This window comes from Acanthopagrus latus, chromosome 5 (genome assembly GCF_904848185.1).
Source record: "Acanthopagrus latus isolate v.2019 chromosome 5, fAcaLat1.1, whole genome shotgun sequence".
NCBI classification, from domain to species: Eukaryota; Metazoa; Chordata; class Actinopteri; order Spariformes; family Sparidae; genus Acanthopagrus; species Acanthopagrus latus.
Window position 1 is genome coordinate 5454128 of NC_051043.1, and position 19236 is coordinate 5473363.

Sequence of the window (19236 nt, forward strand, 5' to 3'; positions counted from 1 at the left end):
ACTACTGAGAGCACCGAGCAAGCTTTCAACCTCCTGTGAAACAGCGTAAGTGTATTGAACTTCTTCCATAAATGACTTGAAATAGTAGTCTGGATTTATATTTGATCACCACGGATGAGAAAATGGCTAAATAAGCATGGTGAAATTAGTTTAGAAAATCAATAGCTGCATTAAAAGCTTTGTTCTTATCATCCATGAGGGGGAAATAAAAGTTACAGGAAGTAGCGGATTTAAAGGCCTAAATGACAAGAGCCCAGCCTCTCCTGCTGAGTCAACCCACGGGGAAGAAAGCACAACTTGGGTGTCATGAAAGCAAAAGGTTTATTCATGTTTGAAATCACACAACTACCACAAGGAAGACTTTTCAGTCCAGGGCGTAGTCTGGTTAGAAAGTAACACTAAACATCTTTAATACATTAGAATCACTGCCACAAATCATTTGTCATGACTTTTCAGTTTCAGAATCACATACAATAGAAAAAAGAGAAAAGAAGTTTGGAACCCTGTTGAACAGAGCTGAAAATGTACAGTTCTGAATACTGAAACCTCTATGCATTACAGTTTTTATAGTGATTTTTTTTCTTTTCTTTTTTTGCATGATGTAGTAACAAGATGATCAACATTCAAAATGTTTTTTTTTCTTTTTTTCTTCTCAGTATTTACAACAGTTTCACTGTTTGGTGTTAATTTATCAACAATGTTCATATCGCACCCCCCTTCGTAAAAGCCACAGACAGACATCTTCTTCGCCCCCTCCCTTCCCCTCCCCCCCACCCCCCTCCTCCCCCCTCCCCCTTGTCCATTTTCATGGTATTAATATTGTTATCATTTTCATTTTTTTATCTTTGTCGTTTTGAGTTGCGGTACGGCAACAGCATTTTATTAAAAGATTAAAATATACATTAGATTACATAGAGAATGGAGAGTTTACAGTGTTACAGGATGTAATCAAAATAACTACACAAAAACATTAAATAAGGTTGAAAGAAAAAACGATGGTGGTGAAATTGTTTAGAGGTAGTAAGTGAGCACTCTAAGCTACAGAAATGTTGGAAATTATTGGTTTGTATGAATTCCAATGAGGTAATAAAGCTGTGTATTGATTGGTGGGATGTATAATTACTCTTAAGCTATATTATGTACAACTTTTCCTGTGTTAACGGGGGCCCGCTCCTGTGTGCCACGAAGGAATGATCTACTGTGGGGGGAACCGTTGATAAGCAGTACAAAAAAGAAATAATAAAATGTTTACATATGTACATACTAAACATCAAATTATAAAATATGGAATGGTGTCATGTTGAAGTCAAGCAATCAATTACACGTCTTTATGTTGCAGAGTTTGAATTTCCTTTGACTAATGTATACGGCTGTAAGGCAAAAATAAATCTTGAAAGTAACCACAAAGCTGCCATTGAGCTGTCAACAGTAGCATTGTTGAGTTGCTGGACAAGATTGCGAGCACATTACAGTCAAAAGAAACAGCTGCTCTAATCTATGTATCGCATGAACTGAAAGAGAACCCAATTATCAAGATGGAAAGTGGTAATTAAATCAAAAAAAAAATCTAACAAATTAAAATGTCATAAAAGGAAAATGAAAAAAAACAAAATCAAGTAGAGTGTCATCCGGTGTTTTAACTTCGGGTCTGGAGAGTGGAATCATCTGAGGGCTGTTTTCTGTTTGTACATGTGTGTGCTTACCCCTACGACAAACAAAGAAGAGCGTGGTGATTTATGAGGACAGAAAGAAAACACTGAACGATCAGGAAACACTGTGTGTTACTGATGGAGGTGTGTGCGCGTGTGAAATTTCAAAGGTACAGGGGAAAGAATCTGTTGTGAAAAGTTTTTTGTTTTTTTTTCTTTTTGTATATCCTCTGCAAGTTAAAAGAGTCCATGCCCGGTTTGAGGCGAAGATGCATTAATAGCGGATCAATTCGAGGTATCGGAGTGCACACTTCCTGGTCCTTCTGTCGGAGAAATTACAGAAGACGGAGTCGTTGCATCTTGCCATCCCCCATTAGCCTGGAACACAAACGGAAAGAAAGAGATTACAAACACGTTCAGTGCAACATGAGCCTGGCACATTTTCACCCCCAAAACAAAAATGGAAATGAGACTTATAGTGTCTGGTGGTGTCAGCTGATGTTAAAACATCTGACTGGAAATGATGCTGTGGGATCAGTCCAGCGTTCTTTGCATTACAGTAGCATTAGCAAAGAGACTCTTGGAGAACAAATTTGTCTCGTGTCCCGGCCAATGGGAGCAGTCCCTGAAATCAGTGTCTAAGCAGATTTCTGCAGCGGCCGACAGCTTGTCGCTACATATTCTCCTGTCAGTCAGGAAGAGGGAGGGCTCGGGCCGGCTGAGGTGGGGAGAGCTGAGTGAAAGTGACAGGGCAGGGCCTCTCCAAGAGAGCCAGTCTTAGCCAGCCTGACTTTGCTTTGCTCCAGGCATGACCTAGCCTTTACTGGATCCTTCTACGTCACCACCAACAAAGCTAAAGGTTAGTCTATGCTAATACATCTATAAGGCACTTTCAGGGTTGCTGCTACAAAAAGGAGCTTTAAGCCACAATCTGACTCATTCAAAATATTTTTTTTTCACTGTGTTACTCTTTATTTCTGATTCTCTCTTTTCATGTGCTGGGGTTGTTCAGTGCTGCTGTTTTAGTGGGGATCACACTGCGCTCTGGTGAGCCAGTAGGCACAGGTCTACACTGCATGGAAGTGAGAAACCTTGTGAGAAAGTGAAAAAAACACTTGATCCTGGTAGGAGTTGACGTGTCTAAAGAGCTTGTAGCAATAAGGCTTCAGCAAAGCTGAAATGACACCAAAAGCACTCAACGCTGGCAACAGCCCCCGCCATTTGTTTACAGAAAATGTGTTAATTTCTTTCCACAGAAATCTTTTTATTTTTATTTTTTTATTTTTTTATTTCCAGTAACACTGCTGTGAATCTAATACCTTACTTTTGATGCTTAAGCTTGAAATAACATTAGACTGTGAACGTGTGTGCATTTTCCCCAGCAGGCATGACAATATAAAGAGCAAATACTGAGGTCCTGATACAGTGCAGAGAGAGAGTGAGAGAGAAAGAGAGAGAGAAAGCTGTCTGATACTATTTCTCTCTCTCTCTCCCTCTCTCTTCATCGTCTCTCATCAACAAAATTAATCTTTACTCTGATAGCTTCAGATTATGTGCTGCTTTCCAAAAAGGCGCCATATCAAACCTCATCAAGGAAGATGGAATTCATGTCTGGAAAAGGGCTGCAGGCGATCACATGTTCATATTTTATCATGAAGATAAGGCTACAGAAAAATTCTGTGAAGCATTTCAAAACAGCTAATGCAACAGATACCATGCAGTTCACTCCCCCTTCTATATATATATATATATATATATATATATATTTGAGTCAAACAATGTATTAAAAGATGCTCATTAAAGTAAAGTTGGAGGTTTTATTAATCTACTGTGTAATGTGTTTTATAAATACAACTTATCGGGTGACAAAGTAAGAAAATATGTCTTATATTGTAAGGCACAAGCATGTGTGTCTATATCTACAATGTCTGTAATGCAACTGAATATAATAAATCATCATTAAATATAATCCAAATATAACTGTGCAGTCTATTTTGACATGAGTCACAATTTTAGAGAGAATGTTCATTTTACATTTCATTTTCACAGAAAAAAATATATAAATATTAAGATGTCAATGTGATTTCTCTTACATCTAGAGAATAATGATATTTGTATCACATATATTGTATCACAGCAATGTGCCATTTAAAGAATTTACAGTATGTTTTAACTGGGGATGAAATGCAACTGAGTACATTCACTGAGATAGCCTGTTTGTATTTTTCTTGAGTATCTCCATTTTCTACTACATTGTACCTCCAATTCACTACATTCTGGATGCAAATATTGCTCTTTTTACTACATTAGCTTCATGTGATAACTTTAGGTCTTATTTACTTTGCAAATTACATGCAAGTACATGTAGTGCACTCTAAATTAAAATATTAAATGCAATTATATATATATATATATATGTATATATTTATGTATATATATATATATATATATATATATATATATATATATATATGTATATATTTATGTATTTATTTATTTATTCTTTAATTCTGATGCGAGCAATTACAAAAAGGCTGAATATCAGATCTGATAATCTGTACAAGGTCAACAATTAGTCACCCCGTAATATACAGTGTATGTAAACATACTGTATGTTTGTTTTACTTTACCTTTGACTTCTTTTACTTAAGTACATTTAATATCAGATATTTCCTATTCCCATTCATCTGGGGTGAGTTTCACTTTAGCCAAAGTCACATTTTAACCTGATATCTTTATTCTCTATCTATGAATAGGGTATTCTTCTGGTTATTTTTGCCTTTATAAAAACATTACAGCTCCTGCAATTTGGGTACTGCACTCTGCAATATCATGGTTTCAAAATTATTTCAATCATTTGTTCAGCCCTTAAAATATTACCTAATTTCACACCGCCTTTGTCTCAGCAATCTGTGAACAAGTGGAACCAATCAAAGCTCTACTTACATTCAAGCCGTGTGGACTATACATCGTGTTTCCCCCGAGAGCATCATTGTATCCTGCCGTCTGACTGATAACATGGCGCAGGGTATCCACCTGAGGGGACAGACAAGGTGGACAAGCTGGTCAACTCAGTGTCCCGACGCAGGCCAACACTAACCACTAACTGTTAACATGCTCAGTGAAGCAACAGATACTGACTAGTGTGAAATCACAAGGGGAGTCCTGAGACAGCAGATTTGTGACATATCTAATAGATTCAAAAAAAAAAAAAAGGCTACTGACAGTTCTAGCATGCTTGCATCTATTGCATTTTATATGGTGGCTATAATAAACAAAAACAAAAGTGACAAATTAACAAATAAATGGCTGTTTTTTTAGCTTTTATTTTTTACCTCATGACTGAGCATAGATATTTTTTTTTTTTTGTGCATGGTAGCGTAATCGTGTGCCTGTTGTATAGCAGCGTTAAACTTACAGAATGGAAGACATCAACAACACACAATAACAAGATGAGACAGGAAGATATAGAATACAGAAAAAAGGGGGGAGAACACAGTACCAAAAACCCAATACCAACCCAAGAGTTCAAGTCAAAGCCAAATGCATTCACTAAATCTTTCATTAAGTTGTTTGGAATAGTAATCAGTAAATTGTGGCATGATAGCAGTGGGGTGGGATTATATTTTGGCTGCCAAAATATTCCATCCAAAGCGAAATAGTCAGTCAACACGTTAGTCAATCGCTCGCTGAGAAGAATTTGAACTGCCCCTCGCGCGGGCAGCGTGTTTCTCTTATTTGTTGTCTATTTTTGGTTGTGCTTCAGACTGCACTGTGGATGGCTCAGTACACAGGCAAGACAAGGACAGCTCTCTGCACTGGTAGTCAGGAACTGTCCCCGTTTGTTGATCCTACCTGTGACTGTACATTGGCTCCGACTTGTGCCCCTTGGTAAGAATCCCCATTCAGACTCTGCATGCTCAAGAACATGTCCCCAGAGTTTGGGAGGTTAAAAGAACCTGAAGAACCTGGAAAGGGAGGATGTAAGTAGCTGAATACATGAGAAGGCTATAAAGGGAAAGCACAGAGGCACACACCCACGCACAAAGAACGCAGACACACACGCCACGCACGTGTCTGCACACACAGACCCAACTCAAGCAGAAAAATACACTGAAGAGAGACTACCATAAAGCAGGCAACTACAAGGGTGAAGGAAGGAAGGCAAAGAAACAAACAGAGGAGGACGATATGCAGGAGGACTCAGGAGGATCTTTTCACGAATGCGGTGTACACAAATGAAATGGAAATCACATGACACAAGTGGGGGGGGGGCGGCTCTATATGCGGTTGGTCGCTTAAGCTCCCAATTGTTCCACATCACCTACTTCCAATCTAACATTGGCAGGGAGGTATCACATGGTAAATGACAAGGACAATAAGAAGCTTATGAAAAGACCAGTACCAGTAAACATGTTGGTTAAAAGAGTGTTTTTGCTCTCTGCAGAATCCAGCTGAAACTCTTCATCTTTCATCTGGAAGCCTGGGTGCAAGAAAAAGGGACCACTTCATAAGCTTACCACATCCCGACGCAGGTCAACCTAGCCCAAACTCAGCATTACATTACTCATTAAACCGGACTAAACATTCCCTTTAAGGCTCCCTGTCCTTACATGACTCTTATTCAATATGAATTGCATATAATGCTATTTTCATATGACATTATTACTGTATCTAAAAATGCTCCCAGCAATTATGTTTCACTTTATTTAGCAAAAAAAAAAAGCATTACCATTCAGTGGGACTACATACCATTACATTACAAATGACAGGAAGTTGACAGAAAGTCAAGGGAAAACAAATCCCATGGCATCCTTCTGAATTCTTTTTTTTTTTTTTTTTATATTGTGCCAAAAATACATGTGTTCTCGGTTCACAAGTCAGGAACGCTCTCTTTATGCATGAGTTTGCTTGGCATCAACTGTCTTATAGACAGGAGACACTGTGATCCCCAAGCTGGGAGCAGAGCCTGTCACTCTCGCCTGTGTGAATCGTGCATGAGAGAGTGAGGCAGGTAGGCAGCGGGTTAAAGGCTGAGGTAGAGGGCAGATATTTATTCTTTGTTTTGTCTAGGAGTGCCTACCGGAGTTAGGTGTGGTAGGGGAGTTGGCCTGGCTGTTCTGCACTGCAGCGGCTGCAGCGTGTGCCGCATTTACAGCAGTCTTGGCGGCATACAGGTTGGCTTCTTCCTGAAACTTGCCGATATTTTTCTTGTACCGGATCCTTTTGTTGCCAAACCAGTTGGATACCTGTGTGCGAGAGCAGAAGGAGGAGGAGCAGAGGAGTCAGACGTCAAGCAGCCACAGCACCGTGCACTGAGCAGTGTGATTGTTTCAAGATGTCATGTTTGGGTCCATCAAGTACCCAATTCCCAGCCCCTGCAGTAATGTCCGCCGGGTACACAAGCTAATTAAGCCATAATCAGGAGCCACTTGTGTCTTCTCATGGATGGGAGCATGACACGCTCTCAGATCTGTCTCCTGACAAAACTAAAACACAAGGGGCTCCGACTGCACAGACACTGAAGTCAATGTATTGTACATATTTCTCATATCAGGGCTGATTATTAAAGATACAAATCCCTCAGTGAAATATACGATTGTTCATATTTTACCCTCTAAAGAATACAAACTGATTCCATATCAGTGACTCGAGCTGGTCGACAACCTATCTTAATACATGACTATTAAATGATTAAATATTACAGAGGCAGAGGAGCAAATACAGCCACAAGTCTGGTGACAATTCCTATGAAGCCTGTGTTTCTAATGACTTATAAGGCATCCTGAACATACAAAATATGTGATATGATGCTCTTATAATAGCTCTGTATATCATAGTTTTAAACACTATTTTAACAATATCAATATAAGTTCAGAACATTGGGGTTGGTTTTGTTTGTTTTGACCCTTTCTGTATTTAATCTTATTTAGCTTTACTCACTTTACTCAAGGTAAACATGACTGCTCATAATGACTTAAAACCAGCTTGTAATGTATATCATCTGCCTATAACACAGGGATTTCACAGCTTTACTTAAAGCACCAAATTGCCACCTACGGTAATGTATGATCACACTACAATATGATCCTTGGTAAAAATGCTAAATGACCACAGACTATGAAGTACTGATACTTGACCTTATAGATCATTATATCATTCTTTATAATGTACATGTTTATTGTTATAAAGCATCCTGAATATTAGTAACTGCTTATAACTGCAGGAACACTATGGCACATAGAAGTATGTTACAGACATTAGTGTCATAATGAGTTAAGATTATTGTTATAAATCATTAGGAATATTCACGAATGCTTATACCTTTATACAGGGCTACAGTTGCATAATAAGCGTTATAAAGTTCATAATGCATTATAAAGCTATATGACATGGACAGAAAAATGGAAATCATTGTTAATCCATGTTACATGTTCATATTTCAAATTTTAAATTCTTAATTTATAATATAATGTACAGTGAGCATTCATTAATGACTGGCCTGGGTAGCTGTAGTTAAATGCTTTCATTTCTGAAAACAGCAACATTAAAGCAGCAATGAAACATTTTGTGTGTGTGTGTGTGTGTGTGTGTGTGTGCTAGTGTATGAGTGGTGTGAGAGTGTGTGTGTGTGTATGTGTGTGTGTGTGTGTGTGTGTGTGTGTGTGTGTGTATCTGCATGCTCAGTAATCCGGGAAGCAACTTTTGTTTGTAATTATCAGAAACAAGGGTTCGAGGGTAAAGACCTGCAGACATGTGAGGCAGTAAACACAGATTATCGGAGCAGTCTGTGTTAATTGTTGTGTTTAAAAATATACAATTTCCAGAAGTGAAAATGGAACTGGAGGAAACACTGAGATTAAATGAACGTCTGACTCTGGGCATGCTCAGATTTTGAGCGGTTAAATGCTAATTTTATTGAATTGAGATGATGACATCCGACATCAGTCAGAAAAGTTGCAATGAGGGGTGAACCTTATGTGTGAATGCTGGCTCTGCAATAACTGTGGAATAATAATGAGGTGATGCTTGTTTTTAATGGTTCTATAAATTAGAGTGTCTTGTCGCGGTGCTGCTGCCCCCCTCTCAGGCCCTGCAGCCCACGGCTGGACCAGCCAAAGAGCAGCTGCCCCTAATGATGCTTTATTTAATTTCCACCCATGTGCTTAAATTTTAATATCCCCAGCAGCCCGCCAATGCTGTTGCGTAAAAACTGACTGGATTTGCAGGACATCAGATCATTTCTATCCCGCACGTCTCTGTGCTCTAAATCTTTAATATCTAGGCAATTAAAATTAATGACCATTCAGCCGAGGCCCACTGTTGGCAGGGTTTCCTTGACATCAATTGTTTGATGGGTTTACCTAGAGGTTAAACTAACAAGCAAGGTTTAATTGGAAGCAATGAAAGCCCTGGCCATCATCCTTTTTACTTAACCTGCTTATGGTGGATTGTAGAGCCAAAGACGATGCAATATTCTCGCTCTTTTCGACAGCTCGCAAAGTGCCCACAAACCCCAGGAAATCATGGAAAATGTTCTCTAAAGCTCATCAGTTTGTTTAATTGATGGAAATGTGTGTGCGAACAGTGGATTACACCAGAACTACATTTATTAAAATGTCAGTTGTGGTGTTTCTACATGAAGACGTATTTGTATCATAAAGCCTGGAAGTTGACAGAGGTTGATATACACTAGCTCACTTTTTTTTAAATTTACATACACCAATATGGCAACAATGCTAATTCTGCAGGTGTCTTTATTATTGTAATTATTTCATAAATTATTAACAGTTGCAACTTAAACTTTTAATGTCCTTGATGATGAAGTATGTCATGACTGTGTTCTGCTGCTATATGGTGTTACAAGCCTGGACAGGCATCGAAATCCTCTGGACGTTACACCACCCGTCTCCGTTCCACACATTCCTCTCCTGCCCACTGAACTCTGGCTTTAGTGATTCTCGGGTTCAGCTAAATATTGAACAAATGCACTGCACTGTAAGGTGTGGAGCACAACCCAATCTACAGAACTAATTCCCTTTTATCTTGTGGCAGGCCATGCATTCAATTGACTCCTATGTGTGGTGAGAACTAGGTTGTGAGATTGAATTACCTGACATCAGCAGCCTCAAAGGCAGCGATCGTATAATGACCATGCAGACTCCTTGCAAGAACACGATACCGTAGCCTTTCGATGCTGCCCACTAGAGAGGCCGCGGAGCTGTAGTTAATAATTCAAACTATTTCACCCTATTTCAGGTCAATACTGCTCGCTACTCAATGTAAGGCAATGCATGATCTGTCTATGATTTCAATATATGTGAGGTTACAGTGCCTTAAGCCTTAAATACATACACAAAGGTGGTCTCGGTAGCTGTGATACCATCAATTATACAGGCAGCATTAATAATGAATAAGAACTCTTGGCTTCTCTAAATTCACTATGATCTGAAATATTGAAAAGTGTCACTCAGAAGAAAAATGTAAGCAATGTAGAGCAGTCTTTGCACTGCCTTAAAGGATAGGTTCGCCCCGAAATGAAAATGTTATCGTTATCTAGTCAGCTCACTGCCGATGGAAAGTGGGGTGGAGTTTCGGAGTCCTCAAAACACTTCTGAAGCTTCGCAGCAAAACAATGATGCAGCGTTCTCCTAAAAAGCTGAAGTGGCTGGGGACTTTTTACCAAATTGATTCACACCTATGAAGCAGAGTCAAGCTTGTGCAACCATAAGAGATGAGGTGTGTGCTAACCCTTTTAGCTTAGCGGCTACAATGAATATTTCGGATTGAAAAAGGGTGTGAATAATATTTTTTCAGATCTAACCTTGATACTAAGATTACGCCAGAGAAGCTGTTTGTCTGGTTTTTTTTTCATTTCATAACTAATCCCCATCTACTTCATTTATTTAGGAGAATGCTGCAGGGCTGTTGTACCGTGAAGTTCCAAGTATGTTTAGTGGACCACCAAACTTCATCCGATTTTGGAATTAGGGTGAGGAGATAATGACAGAATTTTAGTGTTGGGGTGAACTTATCCTTTAAATGTTGAACCACTGACACAGGTCATATCAAATTGCCTCGATAAACCCTGACACAATGCAACTGCAACAATGTCAATACCTCATGTGTTGGAGCTGTTTTCTATGAACAAGCAGGATTCAGTATGCATCAAATCAGACACACTGACATGATCAGATAATGTATACATTAAATATGTTTCTTTTTTTTTTCCTTTGAGATTATCACTGCAGCCTTCAGATATAAATAAAATACTGGGTTTGAGCTGCAGGGATCTCCTGAGGTAAAGAGACTTTGCATCACTTGCATTTTAAATGAGCTCAGCTAAAATGATGCAGGGTGTTTCGTCAGCGATGATGTATTGTGCGAGGCCGCGGACCATTATTGGCATACCATTCACGACGGATGGTTTTTACTTAATGAACTGCTTATGCAATCAACAAAGCCTGCGAAAAGTATTTCGGGGGTGTCTGAGGGATTACTTAGCCGAGCCCTCAGCATGGCCAGCGTCGCGGTTTGTGACTCTAAGAGGCAGCGAAAACGGTGACTGATAACACACTTACGGTGCACCCGGCATCACGTCCAGCCTCCGACTTTGTTACTCACTTAAAATGAGCCAAAGCACTAAGAATAAGTCAATAAGAATGTCTGCCGTGGCCTCCGCTCGTCGAGGAGTCCACCACTAATGGGGCCTGAGATGAGTTCAAGTGAATTTTTAAAAGCCCTCTAATTTCTGCACAGACTGATTTGTTCTCATGGGAACGAGTACAGTGGCCTGCTCTTGTGAGTGGAGCTCCATTTGTGAGGGGTCGGTGGCCATTTCTTTAACTGCCACAAAGCACACAGTAATCACGTGGTGGGTAGATAAGGAGTGCAGTTTCAAAAGACCACACAATTAGTCGAAGCTCTACAACAAAACAAAATCAAATAATGTGGTGAACAATAGCCAAAAAAGTAAAACTTCATGTGACACATTTGTACACACATAATATGGTGAGAACATGGGTGTAGCTTAAAAAATATGGATCAAAAATAGCCTGTGTTCTTGTGGGACTTAAGGTGGGATGTAAATGCTTAAAATCCACTCTCTTTCAAAATGTAAATTCAAACGTCAAATGCTGCATTTCATGATAGCATTAGCATTGATCCAAAAGTGTGAGGGAGGGAGGTTCTGTGCATTGTGAGGCTATTACATACAGAAACAAAGGAGGTACAAAAAAATGAAAACAGTGGATCAGGAGAAGTTATGACATACCTGTGATACTGTGATGGTGCTTCCCACCCCCTGAAGGCAAAAAAGAATGGGCTTTTACAGTATCTGACTCTTCACGACTACACTCAATATACCCCTCAACACCCCCTCCCCACACAGAAAAAAAACACTGCAGATTATTGTATAGATTCATGTTTCTCTGATATCGTGTCTCATGAGGACAACCATAGAACAATAGACCATCAAAAAAATCTAGTCACAGTCATGGCAGAGAAAGAGAACACAGGATGATAATACTTTGGATGTGGGGATAAGGTGTGAGAGATATTGCCTTCAGGTTTACCCAACAAGGAGGCTATGCTATATATTTATATTTAAATAAATATAAAGTGGGAAAGTTGCATCTTTAACTGTTAAATAGAACTGTGAATTAGCAGAGTCCTGCAAGGTCACTTCAACAGCAAACATACAGATAAATACCAGTATCGTCGAGTGTTCTGAAGCACCAGACTTTAGTTCTTAAAGTAATGGCTGATGCCATTTTTCTTCCCAGCTTATGACCTGAGCGACTGACCAGGCAACAGAGGGAGCACACATGGTGGATGGGAATGAGAGGGGCAAATGGCAGGGGACCCAGCGTTGGGGCGACTAAGGAAGGACAGCATAGTGCTTTGATTGAGGCCAAGATGATATAGGCCTCCCCTCCCTGTGGCCCTGCTCTGACTGGCTGGGACCAGCCTTGACTGAAGCATCATTAGGCAGCTACAATGTCAAGGTTAGCTAAGGACATTGTGTCTTGGTGGTGTGACCTACGGTAACTATCCCTCTAGGCTTTAGCCTTTCCCACCCTGATTACCCACCAGCTACTGTTAGAGGAGCACTACCCACCTGGGAAACTGTGATGCTGCACTTCTTGGCCAGCTCCTCTTTAGCCTCCTCGCTGGGATACGGGTTGCTGAGGTGCGAGTAGAAATATTCGTTCAAAATTTCTGTCGCCTGCTTGCTGAAGTTTCTCCTTTTCCGCCTGAGTGGGGAGCAAAACGAGAGAAAGGCCGAGTGAGCCTATTAGCGGGACCAGCATTAACTCATCCATTTGGATCGCACAAATTGCACAATCAATCTCACACATAAATGGTGAAAATAATGAGGAATGGGCGCTAAGGGCCCTCAGGAGCAGAATATCGTGTCCTGCTCCAAGAGTCGCGTCAACACACAGAAGACCAGACTCCAACCAATAAACTGACACGCACACACACACACACACACACACACACACACAAACAAACACAGTCACAAAACACATACAATGTTTAATTTGGTCTGTTGGTCTCCAATCTCCAGTCCAAGCGTGTAATGTGTAGAGTTTAGTGCAGCGGATGGGTGGGCTTTGTGATGGAGCGCAAAGCCCAGTCGGAGTGCATCTCGGTACATTATAGAAATCACGGCATGCACAGTTGAGCATTGTTCCTGAAGTGCCACAGCCCCAGGGATCTCCAGTAGAAACAAGCAAACTCTAACTAGATCTTGGTCCCCTTCCCTCCCAAGGGCACTACTTATCATGTTGTTGAGCATTTGCTTATTTTGCCTTGTTTACCGCGCTTCACACAGGCAGTGGGCAGCAAATGTGCTTCCACTTGGCTTGTTTGGCCCCAACTTGCCGCTCTCTGCCGAGCTCCACACTGCACCACACTGTTAGTGATTAGAGTAATCCACAACACCTGCCGATGACCTCCCCTCCATCCATTACACATGACTCGCCCCCCATTTCATTTGGTCTTAACTGCTCTCAGGTGTGGGGCCATGATTGTCTTGAAAATGGATAATGCATGGAACATGGACACTATTAAAATCATGCATCTCTAGCGGAGCTCACACTGTGTGCTGTGCCAGAAAAAGTGGGAGAGGAAGCAAACTTTCGGGCCTGTGCAGAGTCTAAAAACGACCTCGCCCGCCGGATTTGCGTATATGGGTCATACGGAAGCAATGAAAGTTTCTAGATACCAAACACACACACACACACATATATATGTATGCTACACACACGATCCACTGACCTGGCATCAAGGAATCTGGAGCGCAGGATCATGACAGCCTCACAGGTGCTCTGTTTCAGTTGCATCTGGATGGAGCTGAACTTACGGTGGATGATTCCCACCATGCGCTCGATCTCTTTGGGGGAGATGGGCCGCGTGCGGGACTGTTCCCTCAGCAGGTTCATCACATGGGTAGTGAATTCGTTACACGCCTGCCAAGTGACGGAGACAAAAACAGCCAAAGTGAGTCCAGTAAAACATCTTTACGACTGATAAAAGCTCTATGACTGATACTCTCACGTCGTTCACATTTTTCATATGTGAAATGAGTTCATTACACGCAAGCTCTCCGTGCACTTTTTATATATTACACTGATGACATAATAGGTGAAGTCATCTTTGAATATAAATGCAGGTTTGCAATTTGGCTCGGCCCTAATGCAGAGCGAATTTAAACAGCTTTTTTCGTTAAACCAGTAGTTCATACATGATTAATTAGAATAACTCATTTACGTAGTGCACACTTTAGCTCATTACTCTGAGTAAAATTCGTTAAGTATTTACATTTAGATAATTAAAACCTGGAAACACCCTTAAGAAAGATGCATTTACTCCAGGCGAAGTGTTGTGTGCCCCCGCATACCCACCTCCTCTCTCAGAGTGCACCGAGTAAATTAGTCTAATTTACCTCACCGGCTTGCTGAGGCATCACTGTTACACCTTCTATTTTCACCCATAATGCCTCTGTGTTTAATGGCAGGCTCAAAGTGCTAGGTGAAGAAGCTGATCATACTTTCATTTAACACAGATGAATAAGGTTGCTGCTTTGGATCTCTATAATCTGCCACGATACAGTGAATGATACTGCAATTTCTTTTCCAGCATATTCTCTGCCATTTCCTGGCTAATGCAGGGCTGCTATGGCTATTCAGAGCTGATGTTAAGTATAAGGTACAACTCATGAAGGTGCATTTGAATATATTTGAACATTTCAAATAGGGAGCTATTTAAACCTTTTAATGTTGACAAAATGAACTGAATGTATGTTACGCTCCTTTACTCGCATGTAGCACAAAAGTGCCCTAAGTGGTGTGATATTTCAAGCGGGAGACTGCTCTGCTCCTCACCTGTTCGTATTTCTCCAGCTCCGTGTGGTAGATCTGTCTGATCTGGGTGAGTTTGGCTCTGTAGTCGGAATGTTCGATGGAGTTGTCGCCCGCCCCGCCCGAGGCCGCGGCTGCAGCTGCGGCGGCGGCAGATCCGCCCCCTTTCTCTGGCCCCGCCACGCCCTCTGCCAGCAGCATGTTGTCTAAACGCATGAGCTGAGGGTCCGGGGGGTCTTCCTCCTGAGCACCACGGATGCTGAGACCTGCAGCGACACACAGACAGGAACAGAGGGTCAGCTAATGCCATGAACGGGGGGAAAAAAAATCTTCCTAATAATGGAAAATACAACAGATCAAATGGGTCCAGTCTGAATTGTTAAGTGCAATTAAAAGCATTGCACCTGCGTAGTGTGTTACAGTGTGATGTTTCCCCTGCAGGTATGAACTGGGTGCCTCCTGTGTTTGTGCTGTGTTCCTGTCGCCCATGTCTATGCCCGCTCTCTTTTTATTTACACACTGCGCTGCACACTGTGTGTACGGGAAGGCTGACATGACAGCAACATCCATAAACTGACAAATGCTCAATGGTGAAGTGGCACTTCTACTCTGTGAAAGGATGCTAAACAGAAAACTATACCTCGAGTAAGTCTCTGTCTTCGACACAGTGGCTGCTGGGAACTCCAACGAGTAACTGCTGCTTTCCTCATTTCTATTTGCTCATAAGGTTTGAGCCTTGTATTATTTTACAATCCGGATGTTGCTGTGTTCTAAGAAGTAATAAAAATGTGCTGGTGAAATAAGACTCTAAACAAGGCAAAATGAGTGCAGAGTCAATTTTATGTAAAGTGCTCATGATTTGTTTTTTTTTTTTTCTTCCGAATGTCTCTGCTCTCAGACCCTGCTGTTTTATTTCCTTCGGTTTTTCAGTCTCACCAGTCTGTCAACGAGTCGTAATCACCCGGCAGATAGCTCACGCGCGCACACCTTGATGCACTGGCAGCGCGGCCACAATGCCAGGCTTCACAAAGGACAAATAACAACAAAAACACTGCGGGTCAGAACTGCAGCAAAAACAAGCCTGAGCAATCCACTCTAATAAGTGGATAGAAATGTGGCTCAATGGGCAGTAAATACTGAGTGGCTACTCGAACGTTATGATTACCAGAGTTGTTTCAATTCAATAATCCCTCCCGCAATTCAGGGATTTTCAACAGCTCATTACAGCTTCATTAAGATATGGCCAGCCTCTGGATTCTAAATAAGAAGATTAGTGCTTCTATTGTGTCAGCCAGTAGGCATGCAATCAGAGGAGCCCTTTTACCACGCTTTGACCGACTGACCCTGCACACCATCAACTGGAGTAAATACTAGAAGGAAAACACTCTTTCATTCTCTCTCTTCCTCTCACACAAACACATTCTTGAATAACAAAAAAAAACAACAACAAAAAAAAAAAAAAAGGAAACACATCATATTGTAGCCTCTGATGTTTTCACCTCTGTTGGTGTTTTGTTCGACTGCAGTGCCACTGAAAAACAAATTTGCCTCTATTTATGGATCGGCTGGCTTTGAGTCTTTTAGGTGTAATGGTGTGAGAGGAGTGGATGAATGTGGCTATTTGTGTTGGAGACATTGAGATGCTGGACAAGGCTCCATCAGGCTTGCAGAGCCAAGCCATCCATGTGGACAATATGCCGCTGCTCCACTAACCCTCGTCCACATCACGCTGCATCTGCACAACTCCACCCAAAGCTCTCGTTCTGGACGGCCTCGGCTGTTTCTCTTCCAGTTTGTGCAGCATGAAACAAAAGCGGCACATGACTCAAGTGCTGACTGACCAGATGCCCGGCTACATATCTCAACGTGCTCTAATAGCTGGTGGTTTGTCTGCCGCTACAGCTCATATTTTCCTAATTCAGTATTTACTCCCACTCTCCGATTCAACACAAGCTCAGCAGGCTGCATTTTCCCTTTGTGCTGCGGGTGGTGGTAAGTAGGTAGGCATGTTTTTCATGTCAGGTATATTAAATATAACTCTGGGACGCAGCGTACATTTCCACACCAAACCCAGTTGTCACTTTCACTCCACTCACTCTATATCCAGGGGAAATGCAGCTGGGGGAATTTACAGGGCTTTTCAGCTAAATGGGCATAAATCACTGGTTTCATTCAAACTAAATAATCACAAGCCATAAACGGCTACTAGTCTCTTACCATATATTACCACAAAGTTCCTGTGTGCAATAACGTGGCCATTCACGGCAAGAGGAAAACAGAGCGAGACACTGGGAAGTGACATGTAATCCTGTTAGTCCGCTGACATGTGGAGTGGCCGTGACATTTTTATCATACGTGTCCATTTCTATTTGGGAAATCAGCAGGATAAAAATGATTACTGGGCCGCCCTGAGAAGCATGCGGCCCTGCAGGAGTCCACCAGGGTGTATTTGTGCCAAAGCAGCTACAGCCGGCCATTCATAACACACACGAGTTGGGAGAGATGGCGCGTCTGTCTCAGGCACACAAATACTAAAAGTTGAAAAAAATAAATAAATAAATAAGACAACATAGCCTGCAGAAAATATCTTCAAAAAAAAAATAGGTGTATCTCGCTGTCTCTTCCTGTGCACCTTTTGTTGGAGGAGCGAAAGATTTGCGGATTCACTGTCTAAGCTCAGCATCATCACACAACTTCCACAAAATAGGCTCCGGCGAGATAATATCTTTAATTTGCTGTGTGGTTGACAAATCTGTATAGTAACTTGCAAAGCCACAGTCACATTCTAGCACTGCAATGCTGCTCAAATCCTTATCCTGTTTTTGTCTGATGATATGGGTATTAAAACAAGTTTGGGCACCCGAGTTGAGCTCTAATCCACCTCCACAGTCAAAGTGGGATTAATCTCGGTGCAAAGGGAAAGTGTGGGAGTCGTGTCACCTTGGTAAAGCCTGCGAGCAAAAGGGAACTTAAGAATGAAAAATCCATATATGGTCGAGTTCTTTCACAGAACTCGGATGATGCCGGCTCACTTAATTACCAGAACCAATCTAATGATGTAAAAGACGAGACAGAAAAAAAAAAAAAGTTGAAATTCTTATAATAATGTAACATGTCCTTAATCTGCCTCATTTGTCATTTAACAATACAGGTGGAGGAGCTGGGGAAGAAGCACTTGCCTATATGATTGCCCCTCATTTCTCCTGTGTGACGGAGACAAAAGGAGACACTGTGATTAATCCATCCCTATCAGTCAGAGGTGGTTCTCCTTTTCATTTTTTACAGGTTTCACCGCCGGTATCAGATCCGAGGAAGTAACAAATTTGACAGATAAAGACAATGCAGCCCCTTTCTCTCATATACTCTCCCCTGTTCTCTGTTTATAATCATTTCCGGTCCTGGGCTGTTGTCTCGTACATCATTCCCTGCTTGAAGCCCTGACAGTGATCTGAGCACTGCCTCGGGCCGCTCTCCTTTCCTCCCACCTCTTTTTCCCCCTGTGCCCTCTTTTATTCTGTGGGCTTAGCTGACCTTTGGCCCGCTGCTTGTTTACTCTCATCACTGAAGTGTGAGCAGGAGAGCCATAAAGGCAGAGCCCTGCTGGGTTAATGTGGCCTGCTGAAGAGGGAAGGGGTGGCTCTGGGCTTCTCCGCCTCATTCTGCTGCACTGCCAGACGTCAGGCGATGTGCTGGAAGAGCAGCGCTTCTTACTTCTTTTTACTTTTCATGCATTTATTTAAAAAAAAATTTTTTGGCAATAACTCTTTTCTAAGATGTTAAGTGCTGATTGCAGAGCGCGCCGGCGTGTTTAACCGCGTTTGGTGACACGTACTTCCACCACCGCTTCCAAAACATCCTGTTCATTACGAGTAACCCTGACCTCCCGCAGCTCCTCTCCTCGCCAGCGCCTCCGGTGAACGGCTCCGGCCACGTATTGACACTCTGTTCATCTAATTGCATCGATCCGCAGAGGTCTCCCAAAGCTAACTGATCGAAACAGAATTTATTTTCTGTCAATATTTGCAAAGGTCATCTCTCTTAAAGCCGCGGAGTAGACGGCGTGAGTGGAGAGGAGGAGGCTCAGAGGGAAAAGAGGAGGAGGAGGAGGAGGAGGAGGAGGAGGAGGACCGTGGCATCTAGCCTGTTACTGAGGCTCGTCCAAGGTGAGCTTTAACTCTGGCTTGGCACTCAGGATCCAAGGCTTCTAATCCACCGTGTTA

At 41.8% G+C, this 19236-nt stretch overlaps 1 protein-coding gene across 9 annotated transcripts in view; it reads right to left on the reverse strand.

The window, feature by feature from the left end:
- Nucleotides 1–307: 307 nt before the first annotated feature.
- Nucleotides 308–19236, reverse strand: part of pbx3b (pre-B-cell leukemia homeobox 3b) — a 62066-nt gene continuing 43137 nt past the window's right edge. For 2 of the 9 annotated variants that reach the window (XM_037099411.1, XM_037099412.1), the window contains exons 3-11: nt 15041–15282; nt 13935–14125; nt 12769–12904; nt 11923–11952; nt 6733–6898; nt 6055–6132; nt 5505–5617; nt 4596–4685; nt 308–2027 (exon numbers count right to left, since the gene is read on the reverse strand). In XM_037099411.1, the coding sequence (XP_036955306.1) occupies nt 1935–2027; nt 4596–4685; nt 5505–5617; nt 6055–6132; nt 6733–6898; nt 11923–11952; nt 12769–12904; nt 13935–14125; nt 15041–15282 (1139 nt within the window). In that variant the 3' untranslated portion in view covers nt 308–1934. The remainder of the gene's footprint in view (nt 2028–4595; nt 4686–5504; nt 5618–6054; nt 6133–6732; nt 6899–11922; nt 11953–12768; nt 12905–13934; nt 14126–15040; nt 15283–19236) is intronic. The other 7 variants (XM_037099413.1, XM_037099414.1, XM_037099415.1 and 4 more) reach the window with 5 other exon arrangements.